The sequence below is a fragment of the Salvelinus alpinus genome, chromosome 5 (assembly GCF_045679555.1).
Source record: "Salvelinus alpinus chromosome 5, SLU_Salpinus.1, whole genome shotgun sequence".
Taxonomy (NCBI): Eukaryota; Metazoa; Chordata; class Actinopteri; order Salmoniformes; family Salmonidae; genus Salvelinus; species Salvelinus alpinus.
In genome coordinates this window covers 63865230-63885618 of record NC_092090.1, presented here as the reverse complement: position 1 = coordinate 63885618, position 20389 = coordinate 63865230, and the positions used below count along the sequence as shown (strand labels likewise).

At 43.9% G+C, this 20389-nt stretch overlaps 2 protein-coding genes across 6 annotated transcripts in view; one reads left to right on the top strand and one right to left on the bottom strand.

The window, feature by feature from the left end:
- Positions 1 to 15747, top strand: part of fancc (FA complementation group C) — a 43992-nt gene extending 28245 nt beyond the window's left edge. For all 3 annotated transcript variants that reach the window (XM_071402650.1, XM_071402652.1, XM_071402651.1), the window contains 11 exons: positions 363 to 470; positions 657 to 721; positions 813 to 977; positions 1593 to 1749; positions 4045 to 4100; positions 7829 to 7928; positions 8650 to 8725; positions 9794 to 9881; positions 12320 to 12494; positions 13454 to 13666; positions 15123 to 15747. In XM_071402650.1, coding sequence (XP_071258751.1) covers positions 363 to 470; positions 657 to 721; positions 813 to 977; positions 1593 to 1749; positions 4045 to 4100; positions 7829 to 7928; positions 8650 to 8725; positions 9794 to 9881; positions 12320 to 12494; positions 13454 to 13666; positions 15123 to 15359 — 1440 coding nt within the window. In that variant the 3' untranslated portion in view covers positions 15360 to 15747. The remainder of the gene's footprint in view (positions 1 to 362; positions 471 to 656; positions 722 to 812; positions 978 to 1592; positions 1750 to 4044; positions 4101 to 7828; positions 7929 to 8649; positions 8726 to 9793; positions 9882 to 12319; positions 12495 to 13453; positions 13667 to 15122) is intronic.
- A 103-nt stretch (positions 15748 to 15850) lies between these two features.
- aopep (aminopeptidase O (putative)) overlaps positions 15851 to 20389 on the bottom strand; it is a 112670-nt gene continuing 108131 nt past the window's right edge. For 2 of the 3 annotated variants that reach the window (XR_011675126.1, XM_071402649.1), the window contains exon 17: positions 15851 to 18644. The gene's annotated coding sequence lies outside the window, so the exon portion shown is untranslated. The remainder of the gene's footprint in view (positions 18645 to 20389) is intronic. The other variant, XR_011675127.1, reaches the window with a different exon arrangement.

Below are 20389 nucleotides of genomic sequence, written 5' to 3'. Positions count from 1 at the left end.
GCCCATTCCCCTCCCCATATCGCAGTTTGTGCCATAAGTGAGAAACCTAAATGCCGAGTATAGACCATATTGTTTTCCCTACAGGTTATAGTTCAGAGCAGAAGCTCTCGCAAAAACACCACAGTAAATACTACAGTATACTACAATCCGCAAAAACACTACATTAATAACTATAGTATATAATAGTTTTATTTTACTACAGTATTTATACTATAATTAACTAAATACTACAGTATACTACAGTGAATACTACAGTAAAGTCGATTAAAAAAAACTACAGTGAATATTTAAGAATGTATACCATAGTATACTATAGTATTTTTTTCATGTGGGAGCCAACTGAACATTTTCTTTCTTCCCAGAATTTGTTATGTCAGCTTGCTACAGAAGAAGAGGACAGTACAACACATATGTTAGTGAAACATATGGGCCTGCCACCAAAGGAATACAATGTAAAGGTTCTAAGAAAGGTATGAATGCTTGTTGATGTTCTTGCACATTTAATGAAGGATCTTATTTAAAAGGTAATATATTCAATAATATTTATTTACATGACTGTGTTGTGTGTGTGTGTGTGTGTAAGTGCACCCGCATATGTGTCTATGCATGTGTGTGTATGTATGTATGTACTGTAACTTGTCCTTCTGGCTGGTCAGATGGTGTGGCTGCTAGTGGAGGAGGTTGGGGAGAGCTGCAGCAGTTTGGCTGACCCTAACCCGAGGTACTGCGTCTGTTCCTCTTACTCTCCACCACCTGCACTGTCCCAACTCTAGCTCGGTTCTGTTCCCCTGATATCAACTCATTTACCCCAGGTGTTCGTGTGACAGCGTTCTTGCTGCATCAGTGGCATGTGTCCCCCTGGTCACATGTCCTGAGACTGCTCCTCTCATTGGTGCGTTGCTGCAGCGGCCGGTGACCTGCGATAAGGCAGCCCTCAGCCAGGACTTCCTGGATGCTGTAAGCTCCGCCTACTCCAGGTAAGGACGTAGGGTGTGAAAACATTCTCCAGCGGCTTAACCCCGCAGTGTTTGGAGCTCTGAAGGAACCAGAGAGCTGGAAGTGTAGAAAACAAGAATGCTAGTGAACACAACCCCATCATGCAGTAGTCTCTCTAGACAGACTGGTTGCTTCCGGCAATGTACCAATGCTCCAGCTTACACCTCTGTAGAAGTTCCGGCGTCAGTTGAGACAGAGAGGACGAGTCGGAAATGGGAAGCGCGTCACCGGTAACGTCACTGCCGTATGCGCTTGTTTGCTTAGCTAACCATGAGCACAATTCCCGCCCGCGTTTTATGCCCCGCCTACCCAAACTTGTTGGGAGAGTTCTGTCTGAAGATGAACCTCTTGGGAACAAATGTTTTTCCCCTTTCAAAATGTCAGAGAGAAGCTCAGACATTCTCCCCCAGACCTTGTGCCGTTGCCTAGCTTACGTTGCTCCAAGGTCTGGGATATCCGATACTAATCATGCCGCGATGTCACACTCCCTGAGGCTTGAAGGAGTGTCACCACCGGGCCAACCACACTGCTACATTCAGTACATCTTGTTGACTGACATCTCACTGACCTTCAGTGTGAATGTGTGTGTGTTGCAGAAAGTGTGTGTCTCTGGAGGCCCAGGCAGTTGTGTCTCTGTGGTGCCATAACCTGGCCAGCCTAGAGGGGGCAGTGATGTCTCTACTGGACTCTGTGCTCTCCAACCCAGCCTCCATACCGCACAACCTAGAGAACACCATCACTCACTCACTACTGGTATGTATTTTGGAGTAGGCAGAGGTTACCTCTAACCAATGATACAGGGTCAGATATGTCCCCCCCCCCAATGGTAAATAGAGAATTAGGGGAAGAGTAATATGATCCTAGATCTGTGGCACAGGAGGTTGGTGGAATCTTAATTGGGGAGAACGGGCTCGGGGTAATGGCTGGAGAGGAATGGTATGAAATATATCAAACACATGGTTCCGGGCCATTATTCTGAGCCGTTCTCCCCTCAGCAGCCTCCTGTGATCTGTGGTCAGGGGCGACTTCTACCTCGACCGAGACGGAGAGTGATTGGGGCCCTACAGCATCTACAGTATAGGTGTACTTTTAATCCTGCAGCTTTCTCCATCTCCCCCTTCTCATATGGAGTTAAATCTAAGCTGCTCATCAGGTATGTTGGAGAGAGGGGACTTCTGTAAACAATTCTCTCTCTGCACTGTGTGTGTGTTTATTTACACAAACTACTCCTTCGTCCATCCCTCACTCCATCTCGCTCTTCATCCTGCCTCGATCTGTTTATTTACTCTACCTCATCTGTCTGCTGATTGGCCTGTCGTTATCACATTGTCGTTTTACACACACACACGCGCGTCTTCGACTTTGTTTGTTCGAGTGCATCTGGTTGGCTGCGTCTGTCATAACTCGTTAACAGCGAGGGAGGCTTAGGTTGTGTTTCACTTAGCCTCTCTGTTTGTTTGGATCATGGAGACATGTAGAGGTTGTGCGTCTCCCGTGTGTGTGTGTGTTTCCGTGTGTGTGTGTGTTTCCGTGTGTGTGTGTGTTTCCGTGTGTGTGTGTGTTTCCGTGTGTGCCCGTGCGCCCACGTGTTTGTTTGTACGTGCGAGTGTGTGAAAGGCGTAGGAGCTGACTGGCTCGCCTCTCTCCCTCAGTTGTTTAAACTGCAATCAAAAATGGTAAATAAAAATTTGTATCGCATTCTTGTTTGAGCTCTTTCTCCCTCTTCCTCCCCCAATAACAATGCACAAGGCCTTCCTGGGCCCGGCTGGGCTGCCAACAACAGGATGTTTGGTGCGTGCTGTAATTGAACCTCCTTAATGTGTTAGTGGAAGGTATGGAGGAGGACGCTAAAAAACGCATCTGTTTTCACTATGGGAAACCATCATCCCTCAATCACACACACATACGTGCACGCACACTCACACACACCTTTTATGTGGCTCCAGGATTGTCGTATTTGATCTCTCATTTGTTAAACTGAGCGCAGTGGAGAGGCGACGTACTGCATGAGAAATATGTATCACGATTGATGATGGGAGTCCGAGGATGGGAAGTCCAGTGTATTGAGTAGGTCTTTGGTAGGATGATGCAATGACATAATATGAACACTAGAGGGGGCTAGTTACTTTTACAAAGACCACTTCCCATTCAGTATCTGCTACAAGTTTAGACAGTTCTAGGATCAGCTCATCCTCTCTAAATCTTCATCAACCATTGGTGGAATGGGAGGTAAAACTGACCGTAGATCAGTGGCTAGGGCAGTGTCACTACTCTTGCCTCTCTGCTTCCAGGGTTGGAGCAGAGCATCAGTTAGGCTGTCTCTAGCATTGGTCTCGCCAACCTTTTACCTTACAACCTTTGTGTCCCAAATGGCACGCTATTCCCTATGTAGTGCACTGATTTTGACCAGAGCCCAGAGGTGGGGGGGGTGAGATGGAGGTTGGAGTGATGGTGGTTGGCGTTGGGATGGGTCGACGAAGTTCTGGAGGTAGTTTGAAATAGGCAATCAGCATTTTTCCACAGATTATCTCGCTCTCTTTCTCCCTCCCTCCTTCCCTCCCTCTCTCATATAGGATCAAAGCCCAGGAGAGACATGTGGTCTTCCTATATGAAGGGTTATTGCTATGAGAGGAACAGAAGGTGGCATGTTTTTACTGCCTTCTAGCCCATGAGAGGGATTGGAGGGAGCATAATTAAGGTTGTTCTGGGGGTAAAAGATGCATGGAGAGGACGCGAAGAGAGAGAGAGGCACGCATGTACAGTGCAGCTGTTGAATGTTTTCGCCGGGGCATTTTTAAAACGTGTTAAATCTAAAACACATGATGGCGCACTGCATTAGGAGATGGAGAGAGAAAAGAGAGAGAGAGAGAGAGAGAGAGAGAGAGTCTATTGGTAAACTAATGGTAAGGAACAGCGTATGAAAATGGGGAAGTGTCATTTTGATGAGGGTAGACGGCGCAACAGTGACGCCAAGTGGTGTATGAGATGAATTGATCCATACAGGCGACTCCTGATATGTAACCATGTTTGTGTTTGTATGTGTTTCAGCCTAAAGCCTGCTCCCAGCACAGCTCCATATTCTTAATAGTGAACGACATCTTCAGGTGAGCCATTGGGACGCTTCATTCACACAAGTGAATAAAGTAGATATACAATATTCCTACTGTAAACAATTTGATTACTCACTGATGTGTATATGTGACCGACCGCCCCGATTTTAGATTTATTTTACATTTTTACATTGGATAAAAGTAGAGACTCAGAGCTACAAAATGGTATATCCACTATAATTGAATCATAATTGAATATAATTGAATATAATAAATCCACTATAATTGAGAATTTCAATAAGCATTTTTCTACGGCTGGCCATGCTTTCCACCTGGCTACCCCTACCCCGGTCAACAGCACTGCCCTCCCCTCTGCTACTCGCCCAAGCCTTCCCCAATTCTCTTTCTCCCAAATACAGTCAGCTGATGTTCTGAAAGAGCTGCAAAATCTGGACACTTACAAATCAGCCGGGCTAGATAATCTGGACCCTTTCTTTCTAAAACTATCTGCTGAAATTGTTGCCACCCCTATTACTAGCCTTTTCAACCTCTCTTTCGTGTCGTCTGAGATTCCCAAAGATTGGAAAGCAGCTGCGGTTATCACCCTCTTCAAAGGGGGGGACACTCTTGACCCTAACAGCTACAGACCTATATCTATCCTACCCTGCCTTTCTAAGGTCTTCGAAAGCCAAGTCAACAAACAGATTACCGACCATTTCGAATCCCACCATACCTTCTCCGGTATGCAATCTGGTTTCAGAGCTGGTCATGGGTGCACCTCAGCCACGCTCAAGGTCATAAACGATATCTTAACCGCCATCGATAGGAAACAATACTGTGCAGCCGTATTCATTGACCTGGCCAAGGCTTTTGACTCTGTCAATCACCACATCCTCATCGGCAGACTCGACAGCCTTGGTTTCTCTAATGATTGCCTCGCCTGGTTCACCAACTACTTCTCTGATCGAGTTCAGTGTGTCAAATCGGAGGGTCTGTTGTCCGGGCCTCTGGCAGTCTCTATGGGGGTGCCACAGGGTTCAATTCTTGGACCGACTCTCTTCTCTGTATACATCAATGATGTTGCTCTTGCTGCTGGTGATTCTCTGATCCACCTCTACGCAGACGACACTATTCTGTATACTTCTGGCCCTTCTTTTGACACTGTGTTAACAACCCTCCAGGCGAGCTTCAATGCCATACAACTCTCCTTCCGTGGCCTCCAATTGCTCTTAAATACAAGTAAAACTAAATGCATGCTCTTCAACCGATCGCTGCCTGCACCTGCCCGCCTGTCCAACATCACTACTCTGGACGGCTCTGACTTAGAATATGTGGACAACTACAAATACCTAGGTGTCTGGTTAGACTGTAAACTCTCCTTCCAGACTCACATCAAACATCTCCAATCCAAAGTTAAATCTAGAATTGGCTTCCTATTCCGCAACAAAGCATCCTTCACTCATGCTGCCAAACATACCCTTGTAAAACTGACCATCCTACCAATCCTCGACTTCGGTGATGTCATTTACAAAATAGCCTCCAAAACCCTACTCAATAAATTGGATGCAGTCTATCACAGTGCCATCCGTTTTGTCACCAAAGCCCCATATACTACCCACCACTGCGACCTGTACACTCTCGTTGGCTGGCCCTCGCTTCATACTCGTCGCCAAACCCACTGGCTCCAGGTCATCTACAAGACCCTGCTAGGTAAAGTCCCCCCTTATCTCAGCTCGCTGGTCACCATAGCAGCACCTACCTGTAGCACGCGCTCCAGCAGGTATATCTCTCTGGTCACCCCCAAAACCAATTCTTCCTTTGGCCGCCTCTCCTTCCAGTTCTCTGCTGCCAATGACTGGAACGAACTACAAAAATCTCTGAAACTGGAAACACATCTCCCTCACTAGCTTTAAGCACCAGCTGTCAGAGCAGCTCATAGATTACTGCACCTGTACATAGCCCATCTATAATTTAGCCCAAACAACTACCTCTTTACCTACTGTATTTATTTATTTATTTTGCTCCTTTGCACCCCATTATTTCTATCTCTACTTTACACTTTCTTCCACTGCAAACCAACCATTCCAGTGTTTATTTTTTATTTTTTACTTGCTATATTGTATTTACTTCGCCACCATGGCCTTTTTTATATTTTTATTTATTTATATATATATTTTGTTTGCCTTCACCTCCCTTATCTCACCTCACTTGCTCACATTGTATATAGACTTATTTTTCACTGTATTATTGACTGTATGTTTGTTTTACTCCATGTGTAACTATGTGTTGTTGTATGTGTCGAACTGCTTTGCTTTATCTTGGCCAGGTCGCAATTGTAAATGAGAACGTGTTCTCAATTTGCCTACCTGGTTAAATAAAGGTGAAATAAAAAATAAAAAATATAGTACACTGCAGTTGAGGAACAATGGGAAAGTAATTTTGCTTTGAAAGTTGATCAACTTGTAACCCCACTTTTGAGAAAATGGCGCTTGAATGTTTTTGGTGCACCTACTGGAGAGCTGTAAACCTCCCCAGCCACATCTAGCTAAGTGGATGGGTCACTATTGTCTAGACATGTTCATGAAATACAATAGATGGCCGTAGTCACCACCAGACACACCTGGACTTGATGGGTCATGTAATCATCTGGAGAAGTGGAGTCTTCTGTTAAGACATGTAGCTAGCTAGCTAAACAAAGAACTGGAATCATCCCAACTCATACTACTACCAATACAAATATTGTCATAGCTGTAGTATGAATTTGCAGGTAGCTAAAGCTAACCAACTAGGCTCAATGTTAGCTATCTAACATTAGTCTATAACTATCAATGCAAATGGGTTTCTGATTCAAACAATATTACTACACAGATCATACACATAACGTTAGCTAGCGAGCCAGCAAGCTAACGTTCGCTAGCTAGCTAGTAGTACACGTTAACTTGCAATGAAAATGACTTTCTGACTAAATTAGAAACGTATAATATCTGAAAATGTAGCTAGACTCTTAGCCGTATACATGGATGAACGCTTCACGGCAGACGGGAACCATTTAACATTTGTTCGTAGCTACATCTTGTTAGCTGCCAGAGTTGTGTCAAGTCACTCCGGTTCACACTGACTGTGGCGTGTGCAGAAAGTAGCCCGTCACTTTTTTTCTGTCGAAAGCGCTGCTAAATTCAAGGAATCAATGTCGTTGAGAAAAGTAGTAAAACTTTTGTAGTTCTCGATGGCTAACGTTATATCTTTCTAAAACAGAGCGGTAGAAAGGACTATCAACATATACTGAGCAACTCACGTTATAGACAGAAGCAAGCTACATGGCAGACCAATACAAACTCACCTCCTGGCATGTCCAGCCTATCCATTATCTCAGCCAATCATGGCTAGCGGGAAGGTTCCTGACTTTTTCCATGGCTAAACCAACTAGGCTCGTAATTTAACAATTTTATTTGTATTTACGGATGGAATACAAGTTTGTTATTAAGGCACATGTTCCAGAAGGCATTTCTGATATACCCTGATGAAGACAGGATATTACATTTTTGCATCTGAGCTCCTAGAGTGTGCGGCTCTCCTTTATTTTCAAGTTTTCTACTCCGCTAGCCAGCACCTCGCCTAAATAGGTGTGCGTTTATTTTTCTTCCAGAAGGCATTTCTGCCAGAAAATGCATTTTGATCAAAAATAAATGTTTATGTTCAAATGCCTCTACTGTGAAGTAGTGACGTGAGTCATTAGCCTAGTTTCCTGGTAAGGGCTAATTGTCCTGCTCTGCTCTGTGTAGGTCCATGCTGGTGCAGGTGGAGGGGAACCAGACTCTGCTCTCTCTTATCCACGCCTTCACCCTCTGCTTCCTCAGGGAACTGGCAGCCCTGCAGCCTCAGGTATGGAGGCTCCTAAACATAGAAATATAATTAATAGAATGGCCTTGGAACCTCTAGGCAATTTGACTGGTAAAGTCATGGGTGCACTCAAAATGGACGCCAGTCCACCCATTATGGCATCATTGACTTGAATTGGGCTACCCATTCTAGTGGTTCTGTTTCTGTGGTCCTAAGCAGGCACAAGTCATAGGTAGCCTAGACTACAACCACAACTATAGGGTGTGTTACCTGAAAATATGACCTCCATCTCAACTCTCAATAACACATCAATCTACATACCACCCCATACTGCACCACCAAGCACACACACACACACCACCAAACACACACACACACACACACACACACACACACACTCACCCTTATCCCTTAGCTTCTACAAATCATGAGATAGAGCTCACCCCTATTTGAACTGTACAGCCAGCCACACCTTCAGGCCCAGCTATAGGGGACCTCCATCCATACGATCTACAGTGTAGTCAGTTCTCTAGGACACACATTCTTTATTGTCCTCTTTCTGTTCTAGCAGTGCGAAAGCCTTGCTGTTTTTCAAAACGTTCATCTGACAGTCTTTAGGTTGGTATGTACAGTTGGGATGTTTAGATGTATTGCATTGTTGTCTTGCTAACTCGACTGGAGGGCTCTGATAATGTTCTGCATTGTATTATAGGTTAACTTTGTCTGTTGCCTCTTACCTGTGTGTGCGCGCGTCTTGTTTCAGGAGTGTGTGTCCTTGAAGGCCTTCTTCCCACACACACCCCAGAGCTTACTGGCCCCTCTGCTGACCCATCCTTCAGGTAGGATGCGTGTGGGATCTCTTATGTGTAATCATTTCACCCTCTGAGTGAATGAATGGCTTTCTGTGTCTCACCAATCAATAACGGTTACTTATAACATCCGTGTAACAGCTACATTAAAATCAGTAAGTGATTAACATTTTTACATTTGAGTAATTTAGCAGACGCTCTTATCCATAGCGACTTACAGGAGCAATTTGGGCTAAGTGCCTTGCTCAAAGGCACACCGGCAGATTTCCGCTTGGGGATTCAAACCAGCGACCTTTCGGTTACCGGCCCAACGCTCTTAACCACTAGGCTACCTAATATAGTACTTTGAAAAAAGTAAAGTAGTTTCATTATTCCTCTCCATCATCAATACTCACAAGATCATATCAGTAACTGAGCTTTATCCTCGGTTACCCTTTACTCAATATATCTGCTTTCATCACAGTAATGTTTAAAGTGATCAAGATCAATCTCTACTGTGCTTGGATATTGGTCTATTTGTGTAGGGGAATGTTTCATCACGGAATGATACACTTATCCAAATCTGCCAGAGTAGTCTAGGCTATACCTGTATACCTGTATGAGTATGTTGAATGTTCTAGGATGTGAGGTAGCCTAGCGGTTAGGGCCAGTAACCGAAAGGTCTGGTTCGAATACCCGAGCCAACGTGGTGAAAAATCTGTCGATCTGCCCTTGAGCGAGGCATTGAGCGAGGCACTTAACATAATTTGCTCCAGGGGCGCCGACCTACTATGACTGACCCTCTAAAACAACTAATTTCACCGCAAAGCAACTCATTTCACTGCACCTATCTATTTTTTTCTGAGGTATGTTTAAGTGTGTGGCCAAACCCAAGTACCCCGCAGGCAATGCTTATTGACATCTAGCATTGCCGTTTAGGAACATGCTGGCTACCAGCCAACACTCAAAGTTAATCATTACACACTGTGTGTGCGTGTGTGCGTGCCTGCCTGCCTGCCTGCCTGCTTGTGTGAGTGATTGAGTATTTGCGTGCGACCAATTGACACCAATGCATGGTTTGAGTTATGCATCCCTCTCATCTCCTTCCCCCGCCCCCAGAAATGGCCCAGGAGGCGTGGCCAGAACACCTGGCCTGGATCACTGCATCACTACAGAGACTCACTGAGGAAGAAGAGGAAGGCAACAGGTGAGAGGGGAATACCTTGGGCTTTTCATTAGTCAGGCACAGAGTGGTGAAGTTGGTTCAGTCAGTCTAGCAATAAATATGAACAAGTATAAATATGTAATAGACTGTACAACTTTGAACTTCATTTTTCAAGTTGATTATGATCTGTGTGTCTGGGAGTTGTTCATGTTTTATGAGCTATGTCTCTTCAGCTCCAATGATGCGGTTCCCAGCATCACCTCACCTCTATTTTCTCTCTCTGCTGCTGCTTACATGATATTTTCTCCCATATACAGTTGAAGTCGAAGTTTACATACACCTTAGCCAAATACATTTAAACTTTCACAATTCCTGACATTTAATCCTAGTAAAAATTCCCTGTCTTAGGTCCGTTAGGATCCCCTCTTTATTTTAAGAATGTGAAATATCAGAATAATAGAGGAGAGAATGATTTATTTCAGCTTTTATTTCTTTCATCACATCCCCAGTGGGTCAGAAGTTTACATACACTCAATTAGTATTTGGTAGCATTGCCTTTAAATTGTTTAACTTGGGTCAAACGTTTCGGGTAGCCTTCCACAAGCTTCCCACAATAAGTTGGGTTAATTTTGGCCCATTCCTCCTGACAGAGCTGGTGTAACTGAGTCAGGTTTGTAGGCATCCTTGCTCGCACACGCTTTTTCAGTTCTGCCCCCAAATTTTCTATAGGATTGAGGTCAGGGCTTTGTGATGGCCACTCCAATACCTTGACTTTGTTGTCCTTAAGCCATTTTGCCACAACTTTGGAAGTATCCTTGGGGTCATTGTCCATTTGGAAGACCCATTTGCGACCAAGCTTTAACTTCCTGACTGATGTCTTGAGATGTTGCTTCAATATATCCACATAGTTTTCCATCCTCATGATGCCATCAATTTTGTGAAGTGCACCAGTCCCTCCTGCAGCAAAGCACCACCACAACATGATGCTGCCACCCCCGTGCTTCATGGTTGGGATGGTGTTCTTCGGCTTGCAAGCCTCCCCCTTTTTCCTCCAAACATAACGATGGTCATTATGGCCAAACAGTTCTATTTTTGTTTCATCAGGACATTTCTCCAAAAAGTATGATCTTTGTCCCCATGTGCAGTTGCAAACCGTAGTCTGGCTTTTATATGGCGGTTTTGGAGCAGTGGCTTCTTCCTTGCTGAGCGGCCTTTCAGGTTATGTCGATATAGGACTCGTTTTACTGTGGATATAGATACTTTTGTACCTGTTTCCTCCAGCATCTTCACAAGGTCCTTTGCTGCTGTTCTGGGATTGATTTGCACTTCGCACCAAAGTACTTTCATCTCTAGGAGACAGAACGCGTCTCCTTCCTGAGCGGTATGATGGCTGCGTGGTCCCATGGTGTTTATACTTGCATACTATTGTTTGTACAGATGAACGTGGTACCTTCAGGCATTTGGAAATTGCTCCCAAGGATGAACCAGACTTGTGGAGGTCTACAATTCTTTTTCTGAGGTCTTGGCTGATTTCTTTTGATTTTCCCATGATGTCAAGCAAAGAGGCGCTGAGTTTGAAGGCAGGTCTTGAAATACATCCACAGGTACACCTCCAATTGACTCAAATTATGTCAATTAGCCTGTCAGAAGCTTCTAAAGCCATGAGATCATTTTCTGGAATTTTCCAAGCTGTTTAAAGGCACAGTCAACTTAATGTATGTAAACTTCTGAATTGGAATTTTCATACAGTGAATTATAATTGAAATAATCTGTCTGTAAACAATTGTTAGAAAAATTACTTGTGTCATGCACAAAGTAGATGTCCTAACCGACTTGCTTACCAAAACTATAGTTTGTTAACAAGAAATTTGTGGAGTGGTTGAAAAACTAGTTTTAATGATTCCAACCTAAGTGTATGTAAACTTCCGACTTCAACTGTATCATATTGTTCTATCTCGTATGTTATCCCCTGAATCAGAACACACTACTCACTCCTGATTCCACAAACGTACTAAAGCTTAGCTAGAGAGCAGAGGGGGAAGATTGTAGTGAATGAGAGAGAGAGTGGTAGAAATCAATAGCAGAGAGAGAGAGGGGGGAAGAATGTGTGAGTGAGAGGAGGATAGTAGACCAAGGATTGATGGAAAGCAATAGCAGAGAGAGAAAGGAAGAATAAGAGAGAGAGAGGGAACACTGAGAACTGAGAGAGCAATGGTGGCTCCAGCTGCTGCTTTTAACTTGGCCCATTATCTCGACCGCTCTATTCCCGGAACACCATACGAAATTACCAACCGTACCCAGCCAGTGATCCCCCTTCATTATCTCATCGTCTTACTCTCTTACTAATCTTCTTCCCTATCTTTCTCTGTCCTCTCCCTCTCCCTCTCTGCATGTTCTAGAACATGCCCTTTATCTTCCCGCCATCTCTCAGATGATGATTGGGTGCTAGGTTAATTCCCTGTGTGTGTGTTGTCCTCCAGGGGTCAGTGTGGAGTGTTTGAGGCCTGGTTCCTGCTGGTGCAGTGTGCTGACTGGTTGGAGGTGGCCAGCCAGCAACTGGTCTCAGCCAGACCCCAGGACTGTGGCCCCCTGCTGTGGCTCCTCACCTTCTATCACCACCCTACCAACAGGGGGCACCACCGGACACAGCAGCTGGTATGTACTGACTGGCTGGATGGAAGGGGTTACTGTTGTCAACTCCCTCGATACACTGAGTATACCAAACATTATGAACACCTTCCTAATATTAGGTTGCACCCCCTCCCCTTTTGCCCTCAGAACAGCCTTAATTTGCTGGGCATGGACTCTACAAGGTGTCGAAAGCGTTCCACAGGGATGCCGGGCCATGTTGAGTCCACAGTTGTGTCAAGTTGGATGGATGTCCTTTGGGTGGTGGACTATTCTTGATACACACGGGAAAAACTCAGCAGTGTTGCAATTCTTGACACAAACTGGTGCACCTGGCACCTACTACCATACCCCGTTCAAAGGCACTTAAATCTTTTGCCTTGTCTTAATGCTTAAAAATATATATTTTTTACCTACCTCCTCCCCTTCATCTACACTGATTGAAGTGGATTTAACAAGTGACATCAATAAGGTATCATATCTTTCACCTGGTCAGTCTATGTCATGGAAATGTTTTGTTTACTCAGTGTAGATGTTGTTGTCCTTACTGACCTGTCATGGCTGGTCTCAGAATAGCTTGGCCAATAGATAGATGAATAATGGACTGAGGGATGAATAATAGATTGCTTCTCCGGGTTAGAAGGAGAGAGGAAGGGAAAACGACATGGAGAGAGGGGAGAGGAGAAAGGGAGAAGGGTGAGGGAGGCTGATATGGTATTGATCCCACTCGGAGTGCGTCTGCCTGGCTATTCCTGGGTTTCATCTCTCCTGTGTCTCCTGGCTGTCTCCTCTCTACCCTGAGGGACCTACACACACTGTGTGTGGTCAGAGAGAAGTTGAGGTCTATAGAGGGCATAACCTTTGGTTGACTCTGAAGACATTCTTTTGCGCCTATCCGTCCGGCCGTTGTCGTGGAAAACGACATTTGAAAACGACAGGCTTCCAGCTGAAGCTAGTTTCCTCCCGTTCCTTCTTTCTGTTTCCAGGTGGCGGCAAGAGAAGTCTGGGATCACCTGAGGTCACTCTTCCTGCTCTCGGCTCCTCCCCTTCCTGCTGACCGACTGCAGTCATTGGCCGGGCTGATGTCAGCCGTCGCCCAGCAGCCGTCCCTGGACTCGCTATTGGTCGTCAGCCTCCTGGTCAACTTTGCAGTTTTCTCCCACAACCCCCTGAGTGGTGCCAGGGAGATAGTCCGCATGGTGAGCTCACAACTTTACCCCTCTTGATGCACGCACACGCAAAACCACACACACAAGGCTGGGCGATATGGCCTAAAAATCATGTCTTGATTTTTTTCAAACTCGTGGGCAATTCACGATATACACTGAGTGTACAAAACATGAAGAGCTTCCTAATATTGAGTTGCACCCGCCTTTTGCCCTCAGAACAGACTTCATTTGTCAGTGCTTCCCACAGTTGTGTCAAGTTGGCTGGATGTCCTTGTTACACACTGGGAACTGTTGAGCGTTAAAAACCAAGCAGCGTTGCAGTTCTTGACACAAACCGGTGCACCTGGGACCTACTACCATACCCCGTTCAAAGGCACTTCAATCTTTTGTCTTGCCCATTCACCCTCTGAATAGCACACATACAACAATCAATGTCTCAATAATTTAAGGCTTAAACCATCCTTATTTAAGCTGTCTCTCCCCCTTCGTCTACACTGATTAAAGTGGATTTAACAAGTAACATCAATAAGGGATCATAGCTTTCACCTTGATTCATCTAGTCAGTCTATATCATGGAAAGAGCAAGTGTTCTTAATGTTTTTGTACACTCAGTGTATATCTAAATATTTTTAAACGATTTTATCTAAATAAGCATTGTTGCATAATTAAAGGTCAAGACCGTGCGTTTCAAACAGTCCGGAGTAACAGGACAAATAATTTAATTATTTCATCAAAATAGTTTAACCTGCTTTTTTTTGCAATAATTACTGATCTGACTTTCAAGTCTGTCTATAAAAATGCCTTTTTTGTAACAAATTTAACCAGAACCATGCACATCCGCTAATAATGACCAACTTCTTCTAGCAGGAGGAATGATAGACAATGAACACAGGTCTCATAAACCATCTCTGAAGCACAAGCCCACGTGCTAGGGAGTAGCCAGCTAATCTTTAGAAGTCTAGCCAAGTTGGATCTATTTGCTTGCTAACAAGGTAGAACAGTTGAACTGTTATGAATACACCCTCCTGTCCGTCTCCAACTGTTTGAACAACATGGCCTGTTCACTTTGTTACGATGTTGAAATCCAGTGGCCTACCTGGATTAGATGCTTATTGTTGCCAATTCCTTATATAAATGCATCTTTTAATGCTCATTGCACATTTATAGAACACGGACGACACAGCTAGCGCATAACAGTATGTAGCTAAAATGCTGCTAGCGGTACCGCAATGCCGCATGCGACAAACTGAGCATTCATTTTCCACAATCATGTTCATTGATACTCCCGTTTTAGTTAGGGTCTGCTCTGTAAAGGGTACCGTTAGAAGGGGAATCGACCGTTTCTGTTGGACCAAACCTCAGAAGCAAATAGTGTGTGTGTTTTTTCTCTCCATCCCTCTATACTCATGATGGCATCGCTGTTATGTGAACACAATTTTCTGTCTCTAATATACCTGTGTATAATCGTGTGTGGTGTGTGTTCCAGGTGGTGCAGCAGTCAGGGCTGGTCCGTGAGGCAGTGTGCGTTCTCGACATGGTTGAGCTCCGACTAAACAGAGAGAGAGCCTCCTCCAGCCTCACTGACAGAGTTAAGCTCAGGACCAGGGCTCTTCGGGGCACACTCACACACATGGTACAACACGACACAGACACACAGCCACTATGGCAGCGATGGGATACACACACAGCCGTGCCAGGCTGTTCCACCAACCAGACGCTATGACACTGATACGCACAAACAGACGCTACAGATACGACAGTGGGAGGACATAGTCACAACTAGACACCCACACGTATCAGGACACACGCTTAGCTGTGCAAGAGCAACAAGTCATAAAACGTGCCCTAACCCTTCCACTCAGAACACATTCCTCTCATTACACACACATGGGGAAACATCCGTTGATTTGAAGAAGGGAAATGACATGCAACAACACCTGATATGGACACAATGTTTTTCTCTACAGAATGTCTCTACACCAACTATACTGCATTGTATGGTACAAACCTATACTAAAGAAATGTGACGTCAACCCTTCTTCAAGTCTCATTATGAATATGGAAATATTTCTCATTTGTTAATACAATCAGAGTAATGGTCTATAACCTGATCTGAGTCATGTTTTTTTGATTCTGTATATTAGCAGACTCACATGTAGGACAAAACAATAAACTCATATGTACAGTACCAGTCAAAGGTTTGGACACACCTTACAAAATTCAAGGGTTTTTCTTTATTTTTTAAAAATGTTCTACATTGTAGAATAATAGTGAAGACATCAAAACTATGAAATAACACATATGGAATCATGTAGTAACCAAAAAAGTGTTATACATATTGAATTATATTTGAGATTCTTCAAATTAGCCACCCTTTGCCTTGATGACAGCTTTGCACACTCTTGGCGTTCTCTCAACCAGCTTCACCTGGTTACGTGGCACCGATATTAATCAGAAACATTTATTCTAGTGTCAAAATTGACTACAAAGTGTAAATAGGATAATTTTGGTCATAAAGTCAGTCTCGTCCAAAACTGAGATTTGCTAGATAATTAGGAAAAAATGGTATGTCACGGAAATACCGTAAGAATTTTCCTTGGGTTTATTTTAATCCCGCCCACAGCTGGCAGCACCGAAGTCATCATCAATTTGGAACTCAGCTGTACGCGATCTGATTATAATGATGCCCATGTGATTATGATGCCCATGTGATTATAATGCCCATGTTATTATGATGCCCATGGTCAGTTTGGTTTGACATTCGACATCCCTATGGGACTAGTTAGAGACATTCAGTAAATTACAAAATGTACATGGGACAATATTTTAAAATGTCAATAGCTCCAAATGTAAATGACTTAACCTCAAACAACTATACATTGCAGAAAATCATAAATATTGAAAGTATTTAATAAGACAACTAAAATATGTGCAATATAGGGTATGTGACCGACCGCCTCGATTCCGTCTTACACTATATATACAAAAGTATGTGGCCAGACCTTCAAATTAGTGGATTCAGCCACACCCATTGCTGACAGTTATATAAAATTGAGCACACAGCCATGCAATCTCCATAGCTAAAATTGGTTCGGGCTAGACCCCTTAGATCCAGTGATTCTGTGCTTCCAACTTTGTGGAAACAGTTTTGGGAAGGCCCTTTCCTGTTTCAGCATGACAATGCCCCCGTGCACAAAGCGAGGTTCATACAGATATGGTTTGTTGAGATCAGTGGGGAAGAACTTGACTGACCTGCACAGAGCCCTGACCTGCACAGAGCCCTGACCTCAACCCCCATCGAACACCTTTGGGAGGATTTGAAAAGCTGACTGCGAGCCAGGCCTAATCGGCCAATATCTAGTGGAAAGCCTTCCCAGATGAGTGGAGGCTGTTATAGAAGCAAAGGGTGGACCAACTCCATATTAATGCCCATTATTTTGTAATGAGATGTTTGACGAACAGGTGTCCACATACTTTTGGTCATGTAGTGTATGTAGCAAAATTAGATTTTATTCTTATTTTTATTTTTTACATTGAATAAAAGTAGAGACTCAGAGCTACAAAATGGTATATCATACACTACAGTTGAGGAACAATGGGAAAGTAATTATGCTTTGAAAGTTGAAAAAACGTGTAACCCCACTTTTGAGAAAATAGCCCTTCAATGTTTTGGTACACCTACTGGAGAGCTCTTTTTTGTATACACCTATTGAGCATTGTTCAGACCCTCTTAAGCCTTTGCCCCACCCATCTCTTAGTGAATTCACATGTTAGGCCATGTGCTAAACAGAGTGAGTAAGCTAGTGTGGTAAACAACCAAAGATGTCAAGACTAAAAGTGGTGAAAGTAGTAGCCTACAATAAGGAAAAACTCCAGGTAAAAATACACTATCTCGTCCTTGGCCTATATCCTAACATGACTTTGGTGCAGGTAATGTTGTTCTTCACATTACCTTCTCTGGTAAAAACACTATATTAAATAAAATCAATGTTTATTTGTCACATGCACAGGATACAAAGGTGTAAACGGTACAGTTTTACTTACATATTCGATTCGTAGCAATATCAAAAAACAGAGTGTCCAGATAAAAATATTCACTAATTATTAGATGATGCTTACCCAGACACACTTGTTTAAATTGGTCATGCTATAACCACTCCCCAGCCGCTATAACCACTCCCCAGCCACATCCAGCTAAGTGGATGGGTCACTATTGTCTAGACATGTTCATGAAATACTGTAGATGGCCGTAATCACCGCCAGACACACCTGGCTAACTTGATGGGTCATGTAATGTAGATAGCTAGCTAAAAAATAAACCATAATCCCAATCCATACTATTAGTAATACAAACTGATTGTCATAGCTGTAGTATGAATCTGCAGGTGGCTTCCAGACACAAGACCTGGTTAGACTGTTTCAAAGGGTGGGTGAGAAGGGTGAGTGACTGTAGCTGTACTGTTTTTTGCAGAATGAATGTACAAACGATCCCACGTTCGAACACACAAGAAACACTCACATCAAAGCACACCTCCAAGACCCAAATCTCATTCTCAGTCGCATTTCCTAATGAGGAGAATTGAAACTGAGGCTAAATCAGAAAGTTCAGTAAAGAGGCATTATTACATTTATAAAAATGCCATGAGAATAGTCTTTATTTTCCGATTCCTATATTTTTGAGAATTCTGGAGAACATAACTATGGGTGTCCCAAATGACACCATATTCCCATTATAGTGTACTACTTTTGCCCAAAGTCAAAGGGCTAATAGGGCACTGGTCAAAAGTAGTGCACTATATAGGAAATAGGGTGCCATTTAGGACGCAACCCTATCTACACATCACCTATTACTATTAGTATGTACAGTACAGTGCTTTAACTTCATTGATCATGCAGGAAAGAAAACAGGTTGGCGTTTGGTCTTCCTGTCTGGAGGGGAAGTAGTGAGAGCATTACTTTCTCAGTGTTTCCTCTCCCTTCCATGTCCCAAGGCGGGCAGCTGGGCAGCCTATAAAAGAGAACAGTGGGAGAAAAGAGAGCTGCTATGAGAACAGACAATAACAGCTGGTGTACAGTTCATAATACAGTCATGGGAGTATTTTGCTTCCCAAATGAAACCCTTTCCCCTGTATAGTGCACTACTTTTGACTAGGACCCATAGGCATAGCACACTTCAGTGCATTCCGAAACTATTCACTTTTTACACATTTTGTTATGTTACAGCCTTATTCTAAAATTGATTAAATCGTTTTTCCCCTCATCAATCTACCCCATAATGACAAAGCAACAACGATGTAAATATCACATTTACATAAGTATTCAGACCCTTTACTCAGTACTTTGTTGAAGCACCTTTGGCAGCGATTACCACCTCGAGTCTTCTTGGGTATGACGCCACAAGCTTGGCACACCTGTATTTTGGGTGTTTCTCCCATTTTTCTCTGCAGATCCTCTCAATCTCTGTCAGGTTGGATGGGGAGTGTCGCTGCACTGCTATTTTCAGGTCTCCAGAGATGTTCGATCGGGTTCAAGTCCGGGCTCTGGTTGGGCCACTCAAGGACATTCAGAGACTTGTCCCGAAGCCACTGAAGTCACTTGTCCCGAAGCCGTTGTCTTGGCTGTGTGCTTAGGGTCGTTGTCCTGTTGGAAGGTGAACCTTCGCCCCAGTCGGAGGTCCTGAGCGCTCTGGAGCAGGTTTTCATCAAGGATCTCTCTGTACTTTGCTCCGTTCATCTTTCCCTCAATCCTGACTAGTCTCCCAGTCCCTGCCACTGAAAAACATCCCCACAGCATGATGCTGCCACCATCATGCTTCACCGTAGGCATGGTGCCAGGTTTCCTCAAGATGTGATGCTTGGCATTCAGGCCAAAGAGTTCAATCTTGGTTTCATCAAATCAGAGAATCTTGCTGTCATGTGCCTTTTACTGAGTAGTGGCTTCTGTCTGGCCACTCTACCATGAAGCCCTGATTAGTGGAGTGCTGCAAAGATAGGAGAACCTTCCAGAAGGACAACCATCTCCACAGAGGAACTCTGGAGCTCTGTCAGAGTGACCATGGGGTTCTTTCTCACCTCCCTGACCAAGGCACTTCTCCTCCGATTGCTCAGTTTGGCCAGGTGGCCAGCTCTAGGAAGAGTCTTGGTGGTTCCAAACTTCTTTCATTTAAGAAAGATGGAGGCCACTGTGTTCTTGGGGACCTTCAATGCTGCAGACATTTTTTGGGCACCCTTCCCCAGATCTGTGCCTCGACACAATCCTGTCTCGGGGCTCTACGGGCAATTCCTTTGACCTCATGGCTTAACTTTTGCTCTGACATGAACTGTCAACTGTGGGACCTTACATAGACAGGTGTGTGCCCTTCAAAATCATTTACAATCATTTGAATTTACCACAGGTGGACTCTAATCAAGTTGTAGAAACATCTCAAGGATGATCAATGGAAACAGGATGCACCTGAGCTCAATTTCACAGTCTCATAGCAAAGGGTCTGAATACTTATGTAAATAAGGTATTTATTTATTTTATTTTTTATATAAATTAGATTCTTTTTCTCTAAAAACTAGTTTTTGCTTTGTGTGTTTTGCATTTCCGAATGCACTGTATATAGGGAATGTGCTCTGGTCAAAAGTAGTGTACTAAATAGAGAATAGGGTGCCATTTGGTATGCATCCGCTGAGGGTATCAGTCATGTGTGTTGTTGCGTAGCTCTTCAGGGCTGGAGGATGATGCCGATGGCTGTCTGTCTGGTCGTGT